This window comes from Thamnophis elegans, chromosome 2 (assembly GCF_009769535.1).
Source record: "Thamnophis elegans isolate rThaEle1 chromosome 2, rThaEle1.pri, whole genome shotgun sequence".
NCBI classification, from domain to species: domain Eukaryota; kingdom Metazoa; phylum Chordata; class Lepidosauria; order Squamata; family Colubridae; genus Thamnophis; species Thamnophis elegans.
The window spans coordinates 55743879-55761104 of NC_045542.1; the positions used below are offsets into that span (position 1 = coordinate 55743879).

The window sequence follows — 17226 nt, forward strand, 5'->3', positions numbered from 1 at the left end:
GCTTTCAAATTGCTAGGTTGGCAGAAGCTGGGACAAGTAACGGGAGCTCACTCCATTACACAGCGCTAGGGATTCGAACCGCTGAACTGCCGATCTTCTGATCAATAAGCTCAACGTCTTTGCCACTGAGATGCATTACTACTTAGATGCAAGACACGGAATTAGCACTGTCTCCAACAGGGGTCCCCAAACCCCGGTCTGTGGACCAGTATCAAGCTGCGGCATGCCAGCAACCAGGCCACACAAACAAGTGAAGTCCCATAGATGGGATGCAGGCAGCCCATAAAATTACACTCCCTCTGGTCTGCGGAAAAACCATCCTCCATGGAAACAGTCTCTGGTGCCCAAAAGGTTGGTGGCTACTGGTCTACAATTCTTAGATGTAAATGTCTTCAGCATTTAAGACAAACAATTCAAGTGGCCAATCTTGTTTCAAAAGGCTAGTTCCCTGCTTCATTTCCTCCTGTTCCAAAGCTTTCACTTTCTGAGCAGAGAGATATTGATACCATTTTAAGCTACTTAAAATGGTCTTTGCAAGAAAAGTAATATTATATTCATAATAGATATGTTGTCTCCATCCTTCAAATACTTGTCAGGATGACGTACTTTATAAAACCTTAAAAGTGCAAGACATGTTATCTATAATTCAGTCCTGAAGCAGCAGAAACCAGGAGTTGAGTTTATAGTTCACTGGCAGATAAATTGTTGTTGACAAATGGAAGCACCTTATTTTAGGATTGTTTTAAAAGTCTTGCTGTGGCAAAGTAGCCTTTACAGAAAGAAGAATCCAAAACAAGAGTGTCATAGAAGAAAGGGTTTTTTTCTCTCTTTGGAAAGCTTTGTTTCCAGGATATTGTGGCAACAATGGCTCACAGTTGGTGATATGAATCGCCAGGGTATATTTCCTATGAACAGGAGGCTATGTCTCTCTTGCATCAGTCCAAATGGGTCTCTGAGACTCACTGGAAAGGTTGGTCGGCCTCGGGTGACTTGCCGTCTTCTTGTAAGGGAAGCCCACGGTAACCAGCAGAGAGAGGTGGGGATTCAAATACATCATCTTGCATGGAGCACATCTCCTCATGTGCGTCAACCTGTAAGAAAGGGGAATTGTTCTTCATGGCCCCATTTGTATACCTTGTTCAGAGAGGGATCCAGTCATTCTGGCAAACACCATTGTTACTTTATATATCTAATTATGCACACCTTCATAACACCTGATAGAAAAAAGCAGAAAACACAAATGGCCTGCTGGATTATGGATTACTGCCCAGTACTGTGTTTTATGTAGGGATAGATATTGCATTTCTTTATAAATGTCCCAGCAAACCACCCACCCCAGATATGATGAGGCTGCAGCTGCCAGAATTTCCAGGCAAATGGAATATGAGAGAGAGAGAGAGAGAGAGAGAGAGAGAGGGAGGGAGGGAGGGAGGGAGGGAGGGAGAGAGAGAGAGAGAGAGAGAGAGAATAGATAGATAGATAGATAGATAGATAGATAGATAGATAGATAGATAGATAGTGTATGACAAGCAAAGGAAAGATGAAAGGAAGCGAGGGAGGGAGGAATCATTACAGTCAAAGGCTAGCCAGAGATTCTAATACAGTAGAAGGGCTGGCTTTGTTTTTTTTAATGGCAGGTTTAGTTTGTAATCAATAGAAATTCACATCATCAAAAAGGAGTTTAATGTAGGACATTAGAAGACAATTTATTTTGCATCTAAACATACAATCAATGCTCCGCTTACGTTTGCCTGACAGATCAAGCCATAATATACTCAGCTAACATTAAGCAAATTGCCCTCGCTAGCTATTCCCAGGGTAAGCTTCATTGGCAATCTGTAGCAGTGGTAGGCGGGGGAATTGGGGGAGTTGATGTCCACATATCTTAAAAGTTGTCCAGATTGAGAAACACTGATCTGTAGAAACTTAGTTTCCATAAATGTAAGTTAAAATTCAAATTCATTATTTGTGAATGGAATAAAATGGAAGGGAAGGCAGGAGTGTGAGCGGAATCAATCTATGGGAAAAGTTGGGTGGAGGGAGAATTAAGCATGCATATCTATATCTATATCTATATCTATCTTATACCATGGACAAGTAAGCATCTTCTTTCATTCACGCTCAGTCTTCCCCTTTGCCCCACTCACATACACAAAGTTCACATGCAATCCATCACTTACAGGCTGTGAACTCAGCATTTAGCATTTTGTTTGATCCAGGATCCTTGGCTTATTCTCTGCAGCACTACCCATAATCTGCTAGCCATGTTCGTTTACAAGAACCAGTGGATGGGATCGTGCACATTCACATGTACGTTTTAGCAAAACTTAGCAAGCCATATGAATAGTGCAATATAAAAGGAACATAAAGAAATTAGTCAGTATAGCACAGTGGACCCTTCTAATGTTTTCTGAGCACAGAATATTACACATCAATAGTGCCTTTGCCAAACAAATAATGCTTCACACTAGAGAGTGTGCAATTACTAGGAACATGGCCAGGCAAAAGTAGTTCCCTCATCCAATGTGTTGAAGGAGCCTTACCTTCACACAGTGAGAGCCCCTGCCGCACAGCTCTTTCCCACGTCATTCATGTTGTATCAGAAACACCCCTTTGTCACCAGTTATTTTTAAATTGGGACAATGCTAGCTGCAGAATGTCCTGGATCTATCTCCCCTCCCCATTTGCTAGATAAATTCCCCTGGGCAAAGGACATGTCCAGGCATGCCTAGATTAAAAGCAACCCAAATATTTATATTCCAGCTGTTTTTCTTGTGACTTGTCCTAATGCTACGGCTACAATAGAAACCAAGTAGAAATCAATAGGAATTCAAGGCAAGCGTGGGTCAGTTTAAATCATCCACTTTGGAAGCTTACCTAGAAGAGCGCTGTTGGTGAACTTGTTTTGCCTCCTTTAAATTCATGGTGAAAAGGCAATATCTTTCAGCAAGGAATATTTCAACAATAATAAAATATTCAAGTTCCGAAAAGTTTATGTAGCTAAATAGCACTTAGCACTTACCGCTTCATAGTGCTTTACAGCCCTCTCTAAGTAGTTTACAGAGTCAGCCTATTGCTCCCAACAATCTGGGTCTTCATTTTACGCACCTCGGAAGGATGGAAGGCTGAGTCAACCTTGAGCCTGGTGAGATTTGAAGCGCAGCTAGTAGTCAGCTGAAGTAGCCTGCAGTACTGCACTCTAACCACTGCATCACCTTGGCTCTTATCAGCACAAATATGGTATATTTTAATTAATAGAGACTATGTTTTATTTTATTTTGAAATGTAATTGATTTTATTACCCTTTTTGCCTAGCCTGAGGAATGATCTTACTCACACATGGGGGCTGTTGAGTCTACATGCCTATTTATTTCTTGCATGAAAAAAAGAAATATCTGAAAAAAAATCCCAATCCTGTTCCAGAAGAGCAGTCCCAGGGGCTGCATTCTCATGAATGGGTGAGACAATCATGAATGGTTTAACATATCCACCTTAAAAAATTGATATATAAGCAATAGTAAAAATGCTAGATCTGAGCTGGAAAGATGGCATCAAAGACTTACAAACTTTCAAAATCTCTTTTGCCTGGCAGCCTATTTCATTTCACAGAGCTGGAGGTTCAGCTTCTCCCAGGATCATCAGAAGACACCAAGTGTGACCACTTGGCTTGAAACAAAGGCTTGCTTTGAAATGGCGCAAGGATTTTTAATGTATGGGTGGTGCAGCATCACAAACTGAAAAAAGCAGGAACGGAGGGAGACTCAGTAAACAAGAGAGAAAGCTTTCAAAATCCATGGAAGGAGTGATACAGAGCTGTCAGAGCAGAGGAGGAGAATGTAACAGGAAGGCCATGGAACCATGCTTGCCTTACTGAAGAAGGAAGAGTCAAGTGTATCCATGCCATCCACCACATCATCGTCCATGAAGCTAGGATACATAAAGCTCCGTTTGTTGCCTTTGCGTTTTTGCACTGAAGGATCCAGAACGGAACGCCCCTATTGTAAGAAACAAATTGGAATGGTGAATGGTCAGGTTCAAAACATTCGCTGTTAATGATTCAGGATATTATCAGCAGCTTCAACTCCAACTGGAGTTACTGGGATATGACCAGCCCTGAAGTTGCCTTCCACATGGGGAGATGCCTGCTAAGAGGAAGGCACAAGATTTGACACATGAATAAACACTCTGAAGCAGAGGTGGGTTGCTCCTGGTTCAGCCTGGATCAGGCGAAACAGTAGTAGTGGCAGTGGGAGGCTCTGCCCACCTGCCCAGATGCTTCTGCGCATGCGCAGAAGTGTCACACATGCACCCAAACCAGCAGTAAAAAAATTGGCAACCCACCACTGTTCTGAAGCTATATCCAAATAGGTTTGAGCTATAGTTTAAGCCAAGATAGCTACAAGGTTCATTTCAGCAAATCTCTGTTTTGTGGCACAGTTTGTTGGGTATAAGCCAATAATATTAATATTGGTTCCAATTATGAAGTAGTTGGTTTTACATAGCATCCACCTTCCAGCCAAATGTTGTTAAATCTATTTCTCCATTCTTTTTCTGTGTTGTACAACAGCTCCCTCTGGTGATGCTTCTATTCAGATGTTCTGAATTGAGCATATGCTTTTACTTCTAATGTGCACCTGTTTGGGTTTCCAAGGGAAATATACCGTCATTGTGTGCCTATTTGTGTGCTCACCAAACACAGCTTCCTTTTGATCGTGACCATTCTCAGGACAACCTACTTCATACCCCTCAACTTTAGAAAGCTTGGAATATGAAAATCATCTAAGTCTGTCAAGGTAACTTTCATGGATTCACTGAATTCCAGAGTTCAAATACAAGCTTAGAAGGAACAGCATAACAAAATATAACATATAACTTTTTCAAAAGCAAAGTAACTGATTCTCCAATCTCGCTGAAATAAGGATTTTATGTGAAGTCTCAGAAAAAAATCACCCACAGGAACTGTGAAGTAGGAGAATCCAGAAAAAATATAAATGCCCTCCCACACAATATAACTGCAGACACATTGCTCCGAAATAGGAAAATTACTTGGAGAAATAATTGCAAACTGGGATTTAATATATTTTGTAGTTCAGATTTGAATTGCAATCCTATATATCCACAATTTTTTTCCTTCTCCGGAATACTAGTGTTGCTGTTGGTGAGCAGAAAGATAAGGAAGCAGCACATATCATATCCTAGACACCATTATCTAAACAAGTAAAGAACTGAAGCTCAGAGCTTTACCACAAAACTAGAACTCACTCTGATAATTGCTGCAGCTGCCTTAAAGCTCATATGGGCCACGGATTCCCTTTTCCGGCGGGGCAGGCGGGCGTAGCCTGACCGTGCACTACCTAATGATGCTAAGGACACAACGCCAGGAGTCAGAGGGGGAAGGACAGGATGTGGGGTTCGTGGACGATCCACTTCATCTGGATGCCTGAAGGGACGGCCTCGGGCCAAAGGGTCTACAATCTGAAAGGATAAAACAATTGAAGCAATTAGTTTCGTACTCAGTGCTGAAATGGAACAGGAATATTGCTTTAAATTTTAAATGTATCAACCATGGGATGGTGCCTTAGACAAATGTTTGATTCCCCTTCCGTCAAAGGATTTCCTCTGACTGACATCTCCCTGCTCCGTTTTAATCATTATTTTCCTCATCATCGGATATAGAGTCCTTTTAAACAGAGGATGTTTCCCTCTGAGAATGTGGCCAACCATAACCCCTTTAAGTTTCCTCATAGATTTAGGATCAACTCCTTCATTATGCAAAAGGAGGCCATTACCTCAGTTGCAAATGAGTTGGGACAATACCAGGTAATTTCCTCCACAGCCTTAAGCTGGCCTCCCAAACAGCTAGATGACTTGTGTAGATAGAGGGGTGCCATCTTGTTCTTCACCTCAGATAATCCGATAAGATTTCCTCTGACTGACTGTGGATTCCCAGACCCTGAGGTGAAGTTTGTTATTACCCAATACCAGACTTTTTCACTTGACAGTGAGCTGAACTTCGAGACCTTCAAAAGATGAAGTTCTGACTTTCTGGTGGCCCTTTTTCCTCAAGCTGTACATCCAAGAGGAATTTATAACTTCTTTTCTACAGCCAAATCTAGCACAACTGTTTGTCGGCATTACTGACTCTCTTATGCAATGATACCTACCTTGGGCATTTTTGTCGGCTTTGGAGATTCTGTGCCTTGGAAAGAAGGCACCTCCTGGCTGTTCACTTCTATTTCCTTGTAGGCAGGTTTAAGTTTTCCATAGCGCAGGCTGCAGTGCTGAAGGCTCTTGAGCTGCCAACTCTGCTGCTTTCCATCCCAGTCATTGCTGACGCCAAACCACTGAGCTGTTCCTCTTGAGTGTAGCAAAGAGGAAACAAACACCATAAGATAACCATGGCTTCACAAGCAACGTCAAGTCTTTAGGAAAGCAACTGAGGGCATCTAATCCATCCAGGCCCCAACGTTTATCTAGCTTTGCTTCCAGGAATGGCTGATCTATGGATGTGTTTTAGCAGATGGAAGGGGTGGGAGGATTGTAGGGGACACTTTTAAAGCTGACATTTTAAAGCTGACAGAATAAACATGAAGAATCGTGGATATACCGTATTTTTCGGAGTATAAGACGTACCGGAGTCTAAGGCGCACCAAGATTTTGAAGAGGCAAATTTTAAAAAAAGTTTTTGCACTCTGCGGCCCTCCCCAAATATGTCCCATTTTCACCCTCCTTTTTGGTTGAAAAAATGCGTCTTATACTCCGAAAAATACAGTATTCAGTTTTTTTCATCAACTCTTCAAAATATGTTTAAGGGGAAAAAAATAAATGGGATGTAGTCTGTGGTTAAGTCACACCAATTTGATGGTGGGGCTAAGCCACTTTTTATGGATTATATTTTCTTCTGCTTATTTTCCTTTTCAGCGTCTGGAAATTATTATGGCTCTGTTCTATGGAAAAAGCCATTGTCATGCTTAACAATTGATGCAGAGAAGGAATAACAGCACAACTACCTCACATACAGGTTGTCCTTGACTTACAACCATTTGTTTAAGGATGGTTCTAAATTTCCACAGCCTCAGAAAAAGTGACTTTTGACCTGTCCTTGAAGTTGCAACCCTTGCATGATCCCTGAAGTCACGTGATCACAATTTGGGCACTTGAGCAACTAGCTTGCATTTATAACGGCTGCAGCATATTGCAGTCATTGAGAACTTCTCAGCAAGCTTCCAATAAGAAAAGTCAACTGCGGATGTCAGATTCACTTAATGACCACATGATTCATATAAGGACCATGTAATCTGCTTAATGGCCATGATGAATTTGCTTAGCGACTATGATAAAAATTGCCATAAAATTAGGTTTTATCATGTGATGACTCATTTAATGACCATATGGCTTAGCAATTAAAATCCCAATTGTGGAAGTAAGTTGAGATCTGACTATAATGTAAAATAGCTCACAAGAAATAGTTGACATTTTATCAGTCTTATTTCCCCTTCTTTGACACAGGTCTCAGTTTTGAGCAAGCCCAAGTTAGAGCACTGGGTAATCTTTGAAAACAATAGCAATAGTACTTAGACTTATATACCACTTCACAGTGCTTTACAGCCCTCTCTAAGCTGTTTTATGGAGTCGACATATTGCCTCCAACAACCTCATTTTATCGACCTTGGAAGGATGGAAGGCTGAGTCAATCTTAAGCTGTGAGAATTGAACTGCTGGCAGTCAGCAGAATTAGGCTGCAGTACTGCATTCTAACCACTGAACTACCACACCTCTTAAAGCACTGATTGCAAACATAATGACATTCAGTTAAACTGGGAGCTTATACATTCTCAAGAGGAAAGTGTGCTTAGTGTACTGATGAATTCAATGAGTCTAAGTTCATCTACCAGACAGTGAGTTTCAAAAATAGCTACCCAGCTTTTTTAATGTTACTAACAGCGCAGCAAGCAAAATCAAGCACTCACAGACTCACAAATTATCCTAAGCTGTTGTTTATATTTCATATTCATATTACTATTGATTTGTTTTTAAATGATGTAAGCTGCCCAGAGTCATTATTATGAGATGGGCAGCTGAATAAATATAAGAAATCAGACAAATAAATAATAATAAGTTAACACGTTAGGATAAAGTTTTCCTTACTTGCGAATGCTCTGGGACAATGAGGTTTGCCTATGCAAGGCGGGATGTCTTTCAAAGTTGCTGTCCCCTCTCTTCAATCTCGATTCTTGGAGGCTCACGCTTTTTTGGAGAGCTGGATTTTTTTTCAGAAGCTAAAAAGAGACATTGAGGTCATCAGCAAAGGGGATGGGGAGGACGGATTGATCCACAGCCCAATCAACTATCCACACAAATTATGAATTCTCAAGAAATCAGACTCCCTGATCAGGGAGGGATCAGAATCTTCCTCCAGTTCATGGCTAGATAAGCTGGGAGAGTTAATTAGTCAGACATAGATATCTGTGTGAGGGTAAAATGGTACATAGATCAAATTACACACTTGCCTCTGAGCAGTTTATAACCTAGGGACAAGTAAAAGAGAAAAGGAAAAAATGCAATGGAATAAGGGATGGGATGGATGAAATGTTCTACTCCCGGAAGTGCAACATTCACAAAAAGTCTCTGTAGAATACCAAAGAAATGGCTGGAGCTTATAAAAGATTTTTCCTTCTACTGTGCTTATATGATCCGTTCTTCCTTGTCACTAGCTAGTGAGTACGTACAGTAGAACAGATACCACTTTTAAATGGGGCGACATAGCAGGTCAATGTAATAAAAGCTAAGGTAATTCAACTGGCTAATTATATTAAAGATTATTACTATAATGGTTTTTTGGAAGACAATCCATCTAAAGACAGATTGTCTGGATTCAGGAATGGTTTTACTGAAACGTTAACAATTCTGATCAACGAGATCCAATTTAGCTTGAACTTCTAGCAACCACCTTATAAGGAGAGAACACCGCAGTATATTTGCATGTTTGAATATTGCAGCCAGAAGATGTGAACACTTGATACACTCTTATTAGACAACTTACATCCAGTCTCTCATCTTCCTCTTTCAGGGAAGGTTCAGCAGAAGGTGATAGACACAAAAGATCCTGGCTGAAGTAGACAATCTAGAATGGGTGGAGATGGCATGGTTGTTTTTGTAGGTCACCAAGATTAAAACTTGACCGCAGCTCCTGTTTTACCATTAGATCTTTCAGCAACATATGAAGCTGGGGAGCATTGTATCCTTCTGCACAAAGATTGAGAGTTAGGAGCACTGGATTTCAGTGGTCCCACTCCCTTCTCGGTGTGAATGCGTTAACACTAGTCTATGATGGTGGAGTTGAACAACGAACCAGTAAACAATCCATGATCATTCCCATATGGGAGATGAAAGCCAGTTCTTTGAGACTCAAAACAAAGGCTAATATCAGACTGCTTTCAAGAGTGAAACAGATCATAAGGAGCATTTGGGAAGTGTTTTACAGTACCTGGCTTTTAAATACCAAAGTCAGCTTTGTGCTTGAAACAGCATGTTTTGTTTTTTTGAAGCAATTTTTTTGCACTACTGTAATGTACAATTATAAGAGACACCTCTTCAGTTAGCACATAACAGTGGAATTCTCACAGTTAATAGACATTTATGGCTCTCAGTAATTCATACCACTGTTTGGCTGCTTTCCTCTTCAGACTTCACTGGTGGGATCATGATAGAGAGGTTGGGGGGCTTCTTGCTCTGAAGTCGACTGCTGCTGGTGCTAGAACGGCTGCTTCCATTTTTATCACTGTCTGCCATCTTGGATCAGAAGGTATTAGTCTACCTGTAATGAGGGAAGAAGCAAGGAATTTAAAACTGAGCGCTCTCTCATGTTCATTTGATTAAAGGCAATCTTCCCCACATTTAAAGACATCCTCCTTATAAACTTCCAACCATCATCCCCAATCACCAGAGGGAAAGCAGTCCCAACATACTTTGAAAGCTCTAATTTGGGGAAAGAAGACTTAAGGAGGGGGGTGGATCAACATTTGTTGAGCAACAACTACTGCTGGTTTCAGGGAGGTAGAACAGCTTGTTAATGTGCAAAGGATTAATTAATGAAAGTTTTGATTTGCAGGTCTGCAACTCTAGGTGTCTAAAAACAGGTAAACATATTGGAACAATATAAAAACTCTAAGGACACTCAGGCAAAAAGCCAATTAACAATAAGGCAAAACCACAAGTACACCATTTTCACCATCCAGCTCGGGATTTAGACACGCAACCAGAAGGCATTGATTAATCAATATTATTTATTTTAATTCATTTCTACCCTGCCTTCCTAAAATTACTAAGCTAGTAAGGGGGATTTCAAAAGAATGGTACAGGTAGTCCTCACTTAATGACAGCCTTGTTTAGCAACTGTTCAAAGTTATGAGGGTGCTAAAAAGTAATTTTATGGCTGCTCCTCACAATTACTACTGTCATAGCATCCCTGCAGTCATGTGACTGGTGGCATTTACCAATGTCACAGCATCCCACAATTACATGATCTCCATCTGTGAGCTTCACAGTCAGCTTCTAGACTGTGGAAGGAGTTCTGGAGGTATTCAGTACTGCAGGCAAACTCTGCCCACTGCCTGAAGTTCGATCTTGATTCAGGGTTGAGTCAAGGTTGATTCAGCTTTCCATCCTTCTGAGGTTGGTAAAATGAGGACCCAGACTATTGGGGGCAATATACTGACATTGTAAACCACCCAGAGAGGGCTGTAAAAGACTATGGGGCAACATACAAGTGTTATTGCTAGTCTAACAAGCAGTCAATGGAGAAACCAGCAGAAAAAAATGCAAATTGTGGTCACTTGGTATCTCACTTAACAACAGGCCTGCCAGTCCCAATTGTCTCTTTAAATGAAGACTACCTTTAAAGCTAATATGTGTGGTATTATTTTGCATATTTTCAGGAAATTGTGTTTAATTAGAATGGGAAATACTTCAGATTTCATATTACAGGCCAGTATTTCTATATGAGGATATAGGACCGATGTCTGTACAGTGGATTAAAAACTTTTTCTAACAGAATGGAGACCAAACATTAATGGGGTCTTAGGTATAAGCAGTTTGGACATGAAACAGAAATTGTCAGGAGGGGCACATCATTCCATTCTCTTTTTATAAAATATTTTCAAGTTTTGGAGCTCTGCTTAGAAATGATGACAGGAAGCCAAGTGAAATAGTTTGGGAGCCTGATTTTTAGTAACCTCAGAAGTTACTGACCCTTTTCCTAAACTGGTAATGCCTGCAAAATAAACTATTTAAAAAAAAGATGTTCAAACTATCTGGGTGTATTTAAAACTATTTCTGTCTTTGTATTCCTTCAGATCAACTTTAAAGGCATTGTTCTCTTTAAACCTGTCCTTGTGAATGCTGAAAGTTTTTCCCCAAAGGCCTCGGCAGTCTTATTTCATTTTATATTAATTATCCCTAGATGCAGAGACAATTCTTGTACAGAAACCCGTTGCTCGTTGAAGTTTGCATCTCCTCAAGGGACTATGCCTTTAATCCAAATGTTTAAGGTCAATTCTTTCACGCCGTTTTTAAAAACAGTTCAGTTGTTCACTGATTTCCAGAAAGAGCCCCAGAAATGAACTTTTGTAAGATTTGGATTCAGATTGGAATCAAAGCTGGTAGCTTCAAAAACAGTCCATTCCCCAAGTAGACTTTTCCAACCCTATCAAAGCAATCATCCTAAACCTGTTTACACAAGGGGCCTTCAAGGATTAAAGGTAATAATCCTGACCTATTCACACTGACCAGCAGTTGTATCATTCTCTGCAGGAAGAAGGAAGCTTCAGAGAGTCATACAAGGGACAGAACCAAACAGATGAGATTTTACAATTGCTGGATGGATCAGCTAGGGTTTGTAGTGCCACTTATGTGACCTCATCAGCTTTACTACCGGAGCTATTTAGGTTAGACTGCCTCAGCCTTTTGACCTATTAATACTACCATGGGAAAAGCTAACCGCTCCTAAGAGCTTACACAATGGTTAAATAATATCTTACATATAACATGTAGATGGTGACTCAATTATTATATACATCAGATCACATAACGGGAATCTCAAAGACTCCATAAAAAATAGCATCTATTTTGTTCATGCAGTCCTTCATGAGATCAATGTTGTGTCCTTATATCTAAGAGAGAATTTTCCCCACCTTATAACCAACTACTCATATTCTAATATGATAAGATAATCTCTTACAAAAGCTCCAAGAAAGGTATGGTACACCAATGCCTTTACAGCATTAAAGAGCATGTCCTTACCTGAGCTGCAATGGCAATATATCAGCAACTTGGGGCAAAAGATAAAAAGATCATCAAGTCAAGCTTGATTGGTGACCTTATATACGGCTTGGTGTAGTTTTCCTGGTGGTGTTATATTACTGGGGCAATGTTGTGGAAAAATGTCGCTGCCTCATTCCAGGTTATTTCTAATCTGGTTTATACCACTGAGGTTGGTTAGTGGTTTCCCATCCTAGTACTAATAAGCTCTGCTCATATTCCAAGCCCGACAAAGGTCAGCCAGGGGTTTCAACTCACTGAGGTCAAGTCACTATTATTTATATTTATATTATAATCAATGTCATCTAAAGGACCCTGAAGTGCTTCTTCTCTGTAGAAGTAGCACCTGTCTTCTGGAATGAGGTTCTCCCAAGATCTGGATGGCCCTCACTCTATTATTGTTTAGAAGAAACATGAAGACTATCTATCCACTCTGTCATTCTTGCATATTTCGCCTTTCCCCCACTCTCTTGGTAATTAGTTTTATTGTCATTTTCTTGGTTTCATTATTGTGAACCCTCCCCCCCCCCCGAATAATTAGAGTTGGGTAACATCAAGTTTCATAGATGAATGAATGAATCTACAGAAATTCTGAATTCACCCTTAAGTCAAAAGGCAAGGCATTTAAAAAAAAAGATTTTGAAAACTGAGACAATAGCGGTATGAAAGAGTTCTGGGCCTTACTGACAGCAAATTTATAGTTAACCATTCACCCAAGGAGTCTAAAAAGATCTCTCATAGAAAACTGCTGGTCTTTAGAAAAAGATACACAAATGTTACCAAACTGCCTTCTATATGGAGGGTTTAAGGTGTCCTATGGAGCAACTATTTTTAAAAAGGGATTTGCAGTTTGGTAAATTGCTTAACTCTGATTCTAGATATTTACTGGATTTATTAACATAAAATGATCTAATATTTAAACAGCATGTTGTTTGAGAAGCACAGTGATTCTGTCTCAGTAATCATTCAGGGACCTTGCATGAAAGAAACGTGATACCCATCATAAATCAGCTGTGGAATTCACTTCTTGAAGATGTAGTGATGGCATAAATTTGAAATATTTTACAGACATGAATGTTAAGATTTATTATCTTTACATTGACAAAAATCCAGTTGATTATTGCATGAAATTAGATGCTGGATCTAATCCAATAAATTTAAGAATGGTGTGAGGGAAAATAGGAGGAGGGGGGAATGTGGGATATGTTCACTGCCATAAATTATTTGTAAAAATAATAAAGGCACAAAATAAGTAGTACCGTATTTTTCAGAGTATAAGACACACCTTTTTCCCTCAAAAAAGAGGCTGAAAATCTGGGTGAGTCTTATACACTGAATACAGCATTTTTGCCTCCTGAAACCCCCGCCCCCTTCACCAAAATGGCCATGCATAACCTCTAGGAAGCTTTTAGAGAGCTCCTGGGGGCTGGGGAGGGCAGAATGAGCAGCCCGTTTTTGCTCAATTTACCCCTCCAGCCCCCAGGAGCACTCTATAAGCTTGCTAAATGCTATCCATGCCCCCACTTTTTTTATACGAAAATGGGCCTGTTTTTGTGAAAAATGGGCCTTTTTTGCTTGTTTTGGCCCACCTCCAGGAGCACTCTGCAAGCTCCCTAAAGGCTATTCATGCCTTTTGGGGAGGGGGGGAAAACGGGCCTGTTTTCTCGCGAAAAAACGGGCCGTTTTTGGGAGGTTTGCAGAGTGCAAAAACTTTTTTTAAAAAAATTCCTCTTCAAAGCCTGCTGCTCTTATACTCTGGTGCGTCTTATACTCCAAAAATACGGTAAGTAAGTCAGCAAGTAAATAATGAACAAACAAACGAATGATTCTGTTGGATGCCGGATCAAGAAAGCTACAATTCCAGTATACCCAGAGGACACAAGTTTGAAACTGTTTCTTCCATTTGGTTCTAGCAGATGGAAAGGCCTATGGATTAGAAGGAATGGTACATATCCATTCATAAGTGCTTAACCAACACTGTGCTAATGCTCATAAAATAGTCCAATACCAACATCTTAAAAATGGATTGCATAACTCAAGTCACTCTACATGGGGTTGCCCTTAAAGACTACCCAGAAGCTGAAACTAACCAGAGTGATGTGGCACACTGGATACCCCATGCTTCACCTGAATATTACTACTGTTGCGGGAGCTGTAATGGCTTCCAGCTGCTCTCGGGATGCATTCAAGTGCTGGTTATCAGCTTTAACGTAGAGGGGCAGGCTACCTGGGGACCAGTTCTCCCTGAGGACATCCACCCATCCTACTATATTAGATAAGAGTGAGAACAGTCCCAAGTCCCCTGCTTTCAAAGTTGTCATATGTTGGGACCTTGGAGATTTGCATTGTGAATGGCAATCCCAGCCCTTGGAATGGACAACTCGCTGTGGGACAATTTGATTTAATTATTTAAACTAATTATAAAACTTATCTTAATTTTGACATTTACATTTCATTTTCGTCTCTTGTTTACTTCCTTTCTTTAATGATTCTATTACCCCATTTCTTCAATATTAGTAAACTTTTTTAAAAAGGTTTTTATTAAATAAAACTTAAAAAGGTTGGACAGAGTGTGATATTTCTGCATAGTCATTTCCATAGAGTTCTTAGATTTTCCAACAATAGCAGTTTACATCCATTACATAGGTATGTGCAATCAGTCAAATTACCTACCCACTAATCCCTTTTGTTATATAGTTACTATCAGTACATATACATATCCAATTCCTACCTATCAGATAATATTAATACCATATTTCCAATTCTTAACTTATCTGTGTTTTCTGTCTACCACCTTTTCCCCTCATCTCTACTATTGTACCATTTGTCCCAGATTTCATGGTATTCCGTCTCATCTTGTCCTTGAACTCTAGAGTCACTCTGGTCCATTTCTGCGCATGTTAGTATCTTATTTATTATTTCTGTTCCGAGGCAATATTGAGTATACTCTTGTCCCCTGGCAAGTTGGCCACAGCGAGCAAAGTTGTCTTTTTAGTTTTCTAGAAGTCTGGGAAGACTGGCTCTTCTCTCTTCCCCACAAACAAACATTGGGCTAGTATGGAGGCTGAGCTGAGGGGATGATTGGTTTGGGGGTTGGGGGAAAGGATAGTTTTGATTTTAACAAAACCAGAAAAAGTATGGGTCTGTGTCCTAAATTAGGCTTGAAAGAACAGACAGAGGGTTTTGCGTGATCAGCCCAATTGCATTCATATAATAAAATCATTTTTGGATTAAAGATGTAATCATTATCACAGACGACCATTCTTTAGTTCTAAATGTGTTTTTTTCACTCAAACCATACCCCTAACTTCAGTGTTATTTTGCTTTACCAACCATGTCTGCAATATAGAAGATAGGGTGGTCAGATAAAATGATACTTCTTTAAAAAGATATTTAATTCCCAATGTGGATGTGGCAAACGTGATGCGCCATTGTGGTAAAACATGTCCTCCTGTTTTACTCTTGCAGGACAAGCTTAAGCAATAACAAAGTTACATACTCTCTGGCAAAAGTGTGTATTTATTTCCTGTTCTTCAGACAGACCAAGTTCCAGCAAATGCATTTTTAAAAATTAACTGCAATGACACAAATAGCCATTAGAGGGCAGTGGCCTCATGTTATTCAAGCTTTCTCTGCTGGCCTAAAATAAACAAGAGCCTTACTGTGGCACCTTGGAGGTTTACTGGGGAGGAGAAAATGGTAAACAAGGAGGCTCAATATAGACTGCAGTGTTTTTATTAGGCAAGTTCAAGTGCATAGAAGATAAGCAGAGAGACGGAATTGTTAGGAATACTAGTGTTTCTCAACCTTTGCAGCTTTAAAATGTGGGAATTCCCATAATTCCCCAGCAAGAGTGGGGAATTCGTAATCCTTTCTAGCTCTTGCCAAGAGCATTTTTTAAACTACTGTAGGTTTTCAGCTTTCCAATAATTTAATTACCTGATCTGATATGCAGTTGGATGCTGCTGTTAAAGAGCGTCACCATGTCTTTTACATCAGAGGTGGGTTCCTACCGGATCGGTCTGGTTGGCGCAGCATGGTTCCCCCCCCTCCATTTTTTAATGTTCTGTGCATGCGCAGACCTATTAATGAGCAATTGTGCACGTGTGCGGACCGAACCGGCAGTAATGCCAGCAGCAACCCACCCGTTTTACACATTCCTTCCTCACCATATGCCCCGCTCCAGATAAATCAATTAAAATAATCAGAAATCCCAGCCAACGTCAGCAATGGTTCAATATAGAAAACACATGCTTTGGGAACACTAAATTAACCATCACAGGGTTTTTTAAATATATTATTTTAGCTGCTTGATAATATACAGTATATGAAGGATGACACACACATAAATAAATAAATAAATAAATAAATAAATAAATAAATAAATAAATAAATAAATAAATAAATAAATAAATAAATAAATATGGGACAGGTTCTTGTCACTCTCCTAATCATGAGTCATTAAAATAGAAAACTCTCCTTCAAGTCAAGCTAGTCTCATGGATGTTTTAAGAAGATGTACATATATCCTACGTCCTTGCCTTCTAGATTTTCTTTTTCGAGCTCCCCAGTCTTATCTACACAGTCCTGGGAATCTCAGTTACAAGAATTAACCAGTCTAGTCCCACTAGGTTTAGTGGTCAGATAAGAACAGCTATCTGTTGAAACTTCTCTAAACTAGATTAGCAGACCAATATCTATGCTCTACATGCTTCAAAATGTATAGAGATGATTAGAAAAAACAGATATATAACACAATTCAGTGAAAGCATATTACTATAGTTAGTTTAGCAATTTTCTCATTTCTGCGACATGTGAGATATCAGGTGTGTGCGTGTGTGTGCACATGCAGTAAAATTTGAGAGCATCTGTGTCCATTTTGTCCAGCCGAGAAGCTTCCTGTATTAG

General features: G+C 39.9%; 1 protein-coding gene across 1 annotated transcript in view; it reads right to left on the bottom strand.

Moving 5' to 3' along the window:
- RHBDF2 (rhomboid 5 homolog 2) overlaps positions 1-17226 on the bottom strand; it is a 96673-nt gene that overhangs the window by 27053 nt on the left and 52394 nt on the right. Inside the window, exons 2-7 of the mRNA XM_032211259.1 lie at positions 9661-9817; positions 8149-8279; positions 6165-6357; positions 5263-5475; positions 3867-3995; positions 964-1091 (exon numbers count right to left, since the gene is read on the bottom strand). Coding sequence (XP_032067150.1) covers positions 964-1091; positions 3867-3995; positions 5263-5475; positions 6165-6357; positions 8149-8279; positions 9661-9792 — 926 coding nt within the window. The 5' untranslated portion in view covers positions 9793-9817. The remainder of the gene's footprint in view (positions 1-963; positions 1092-3866; positions 3996-5262; positions 5476-6164; positions 6358-8148; positions 8280-9660; positions 9818-17226) is intronic.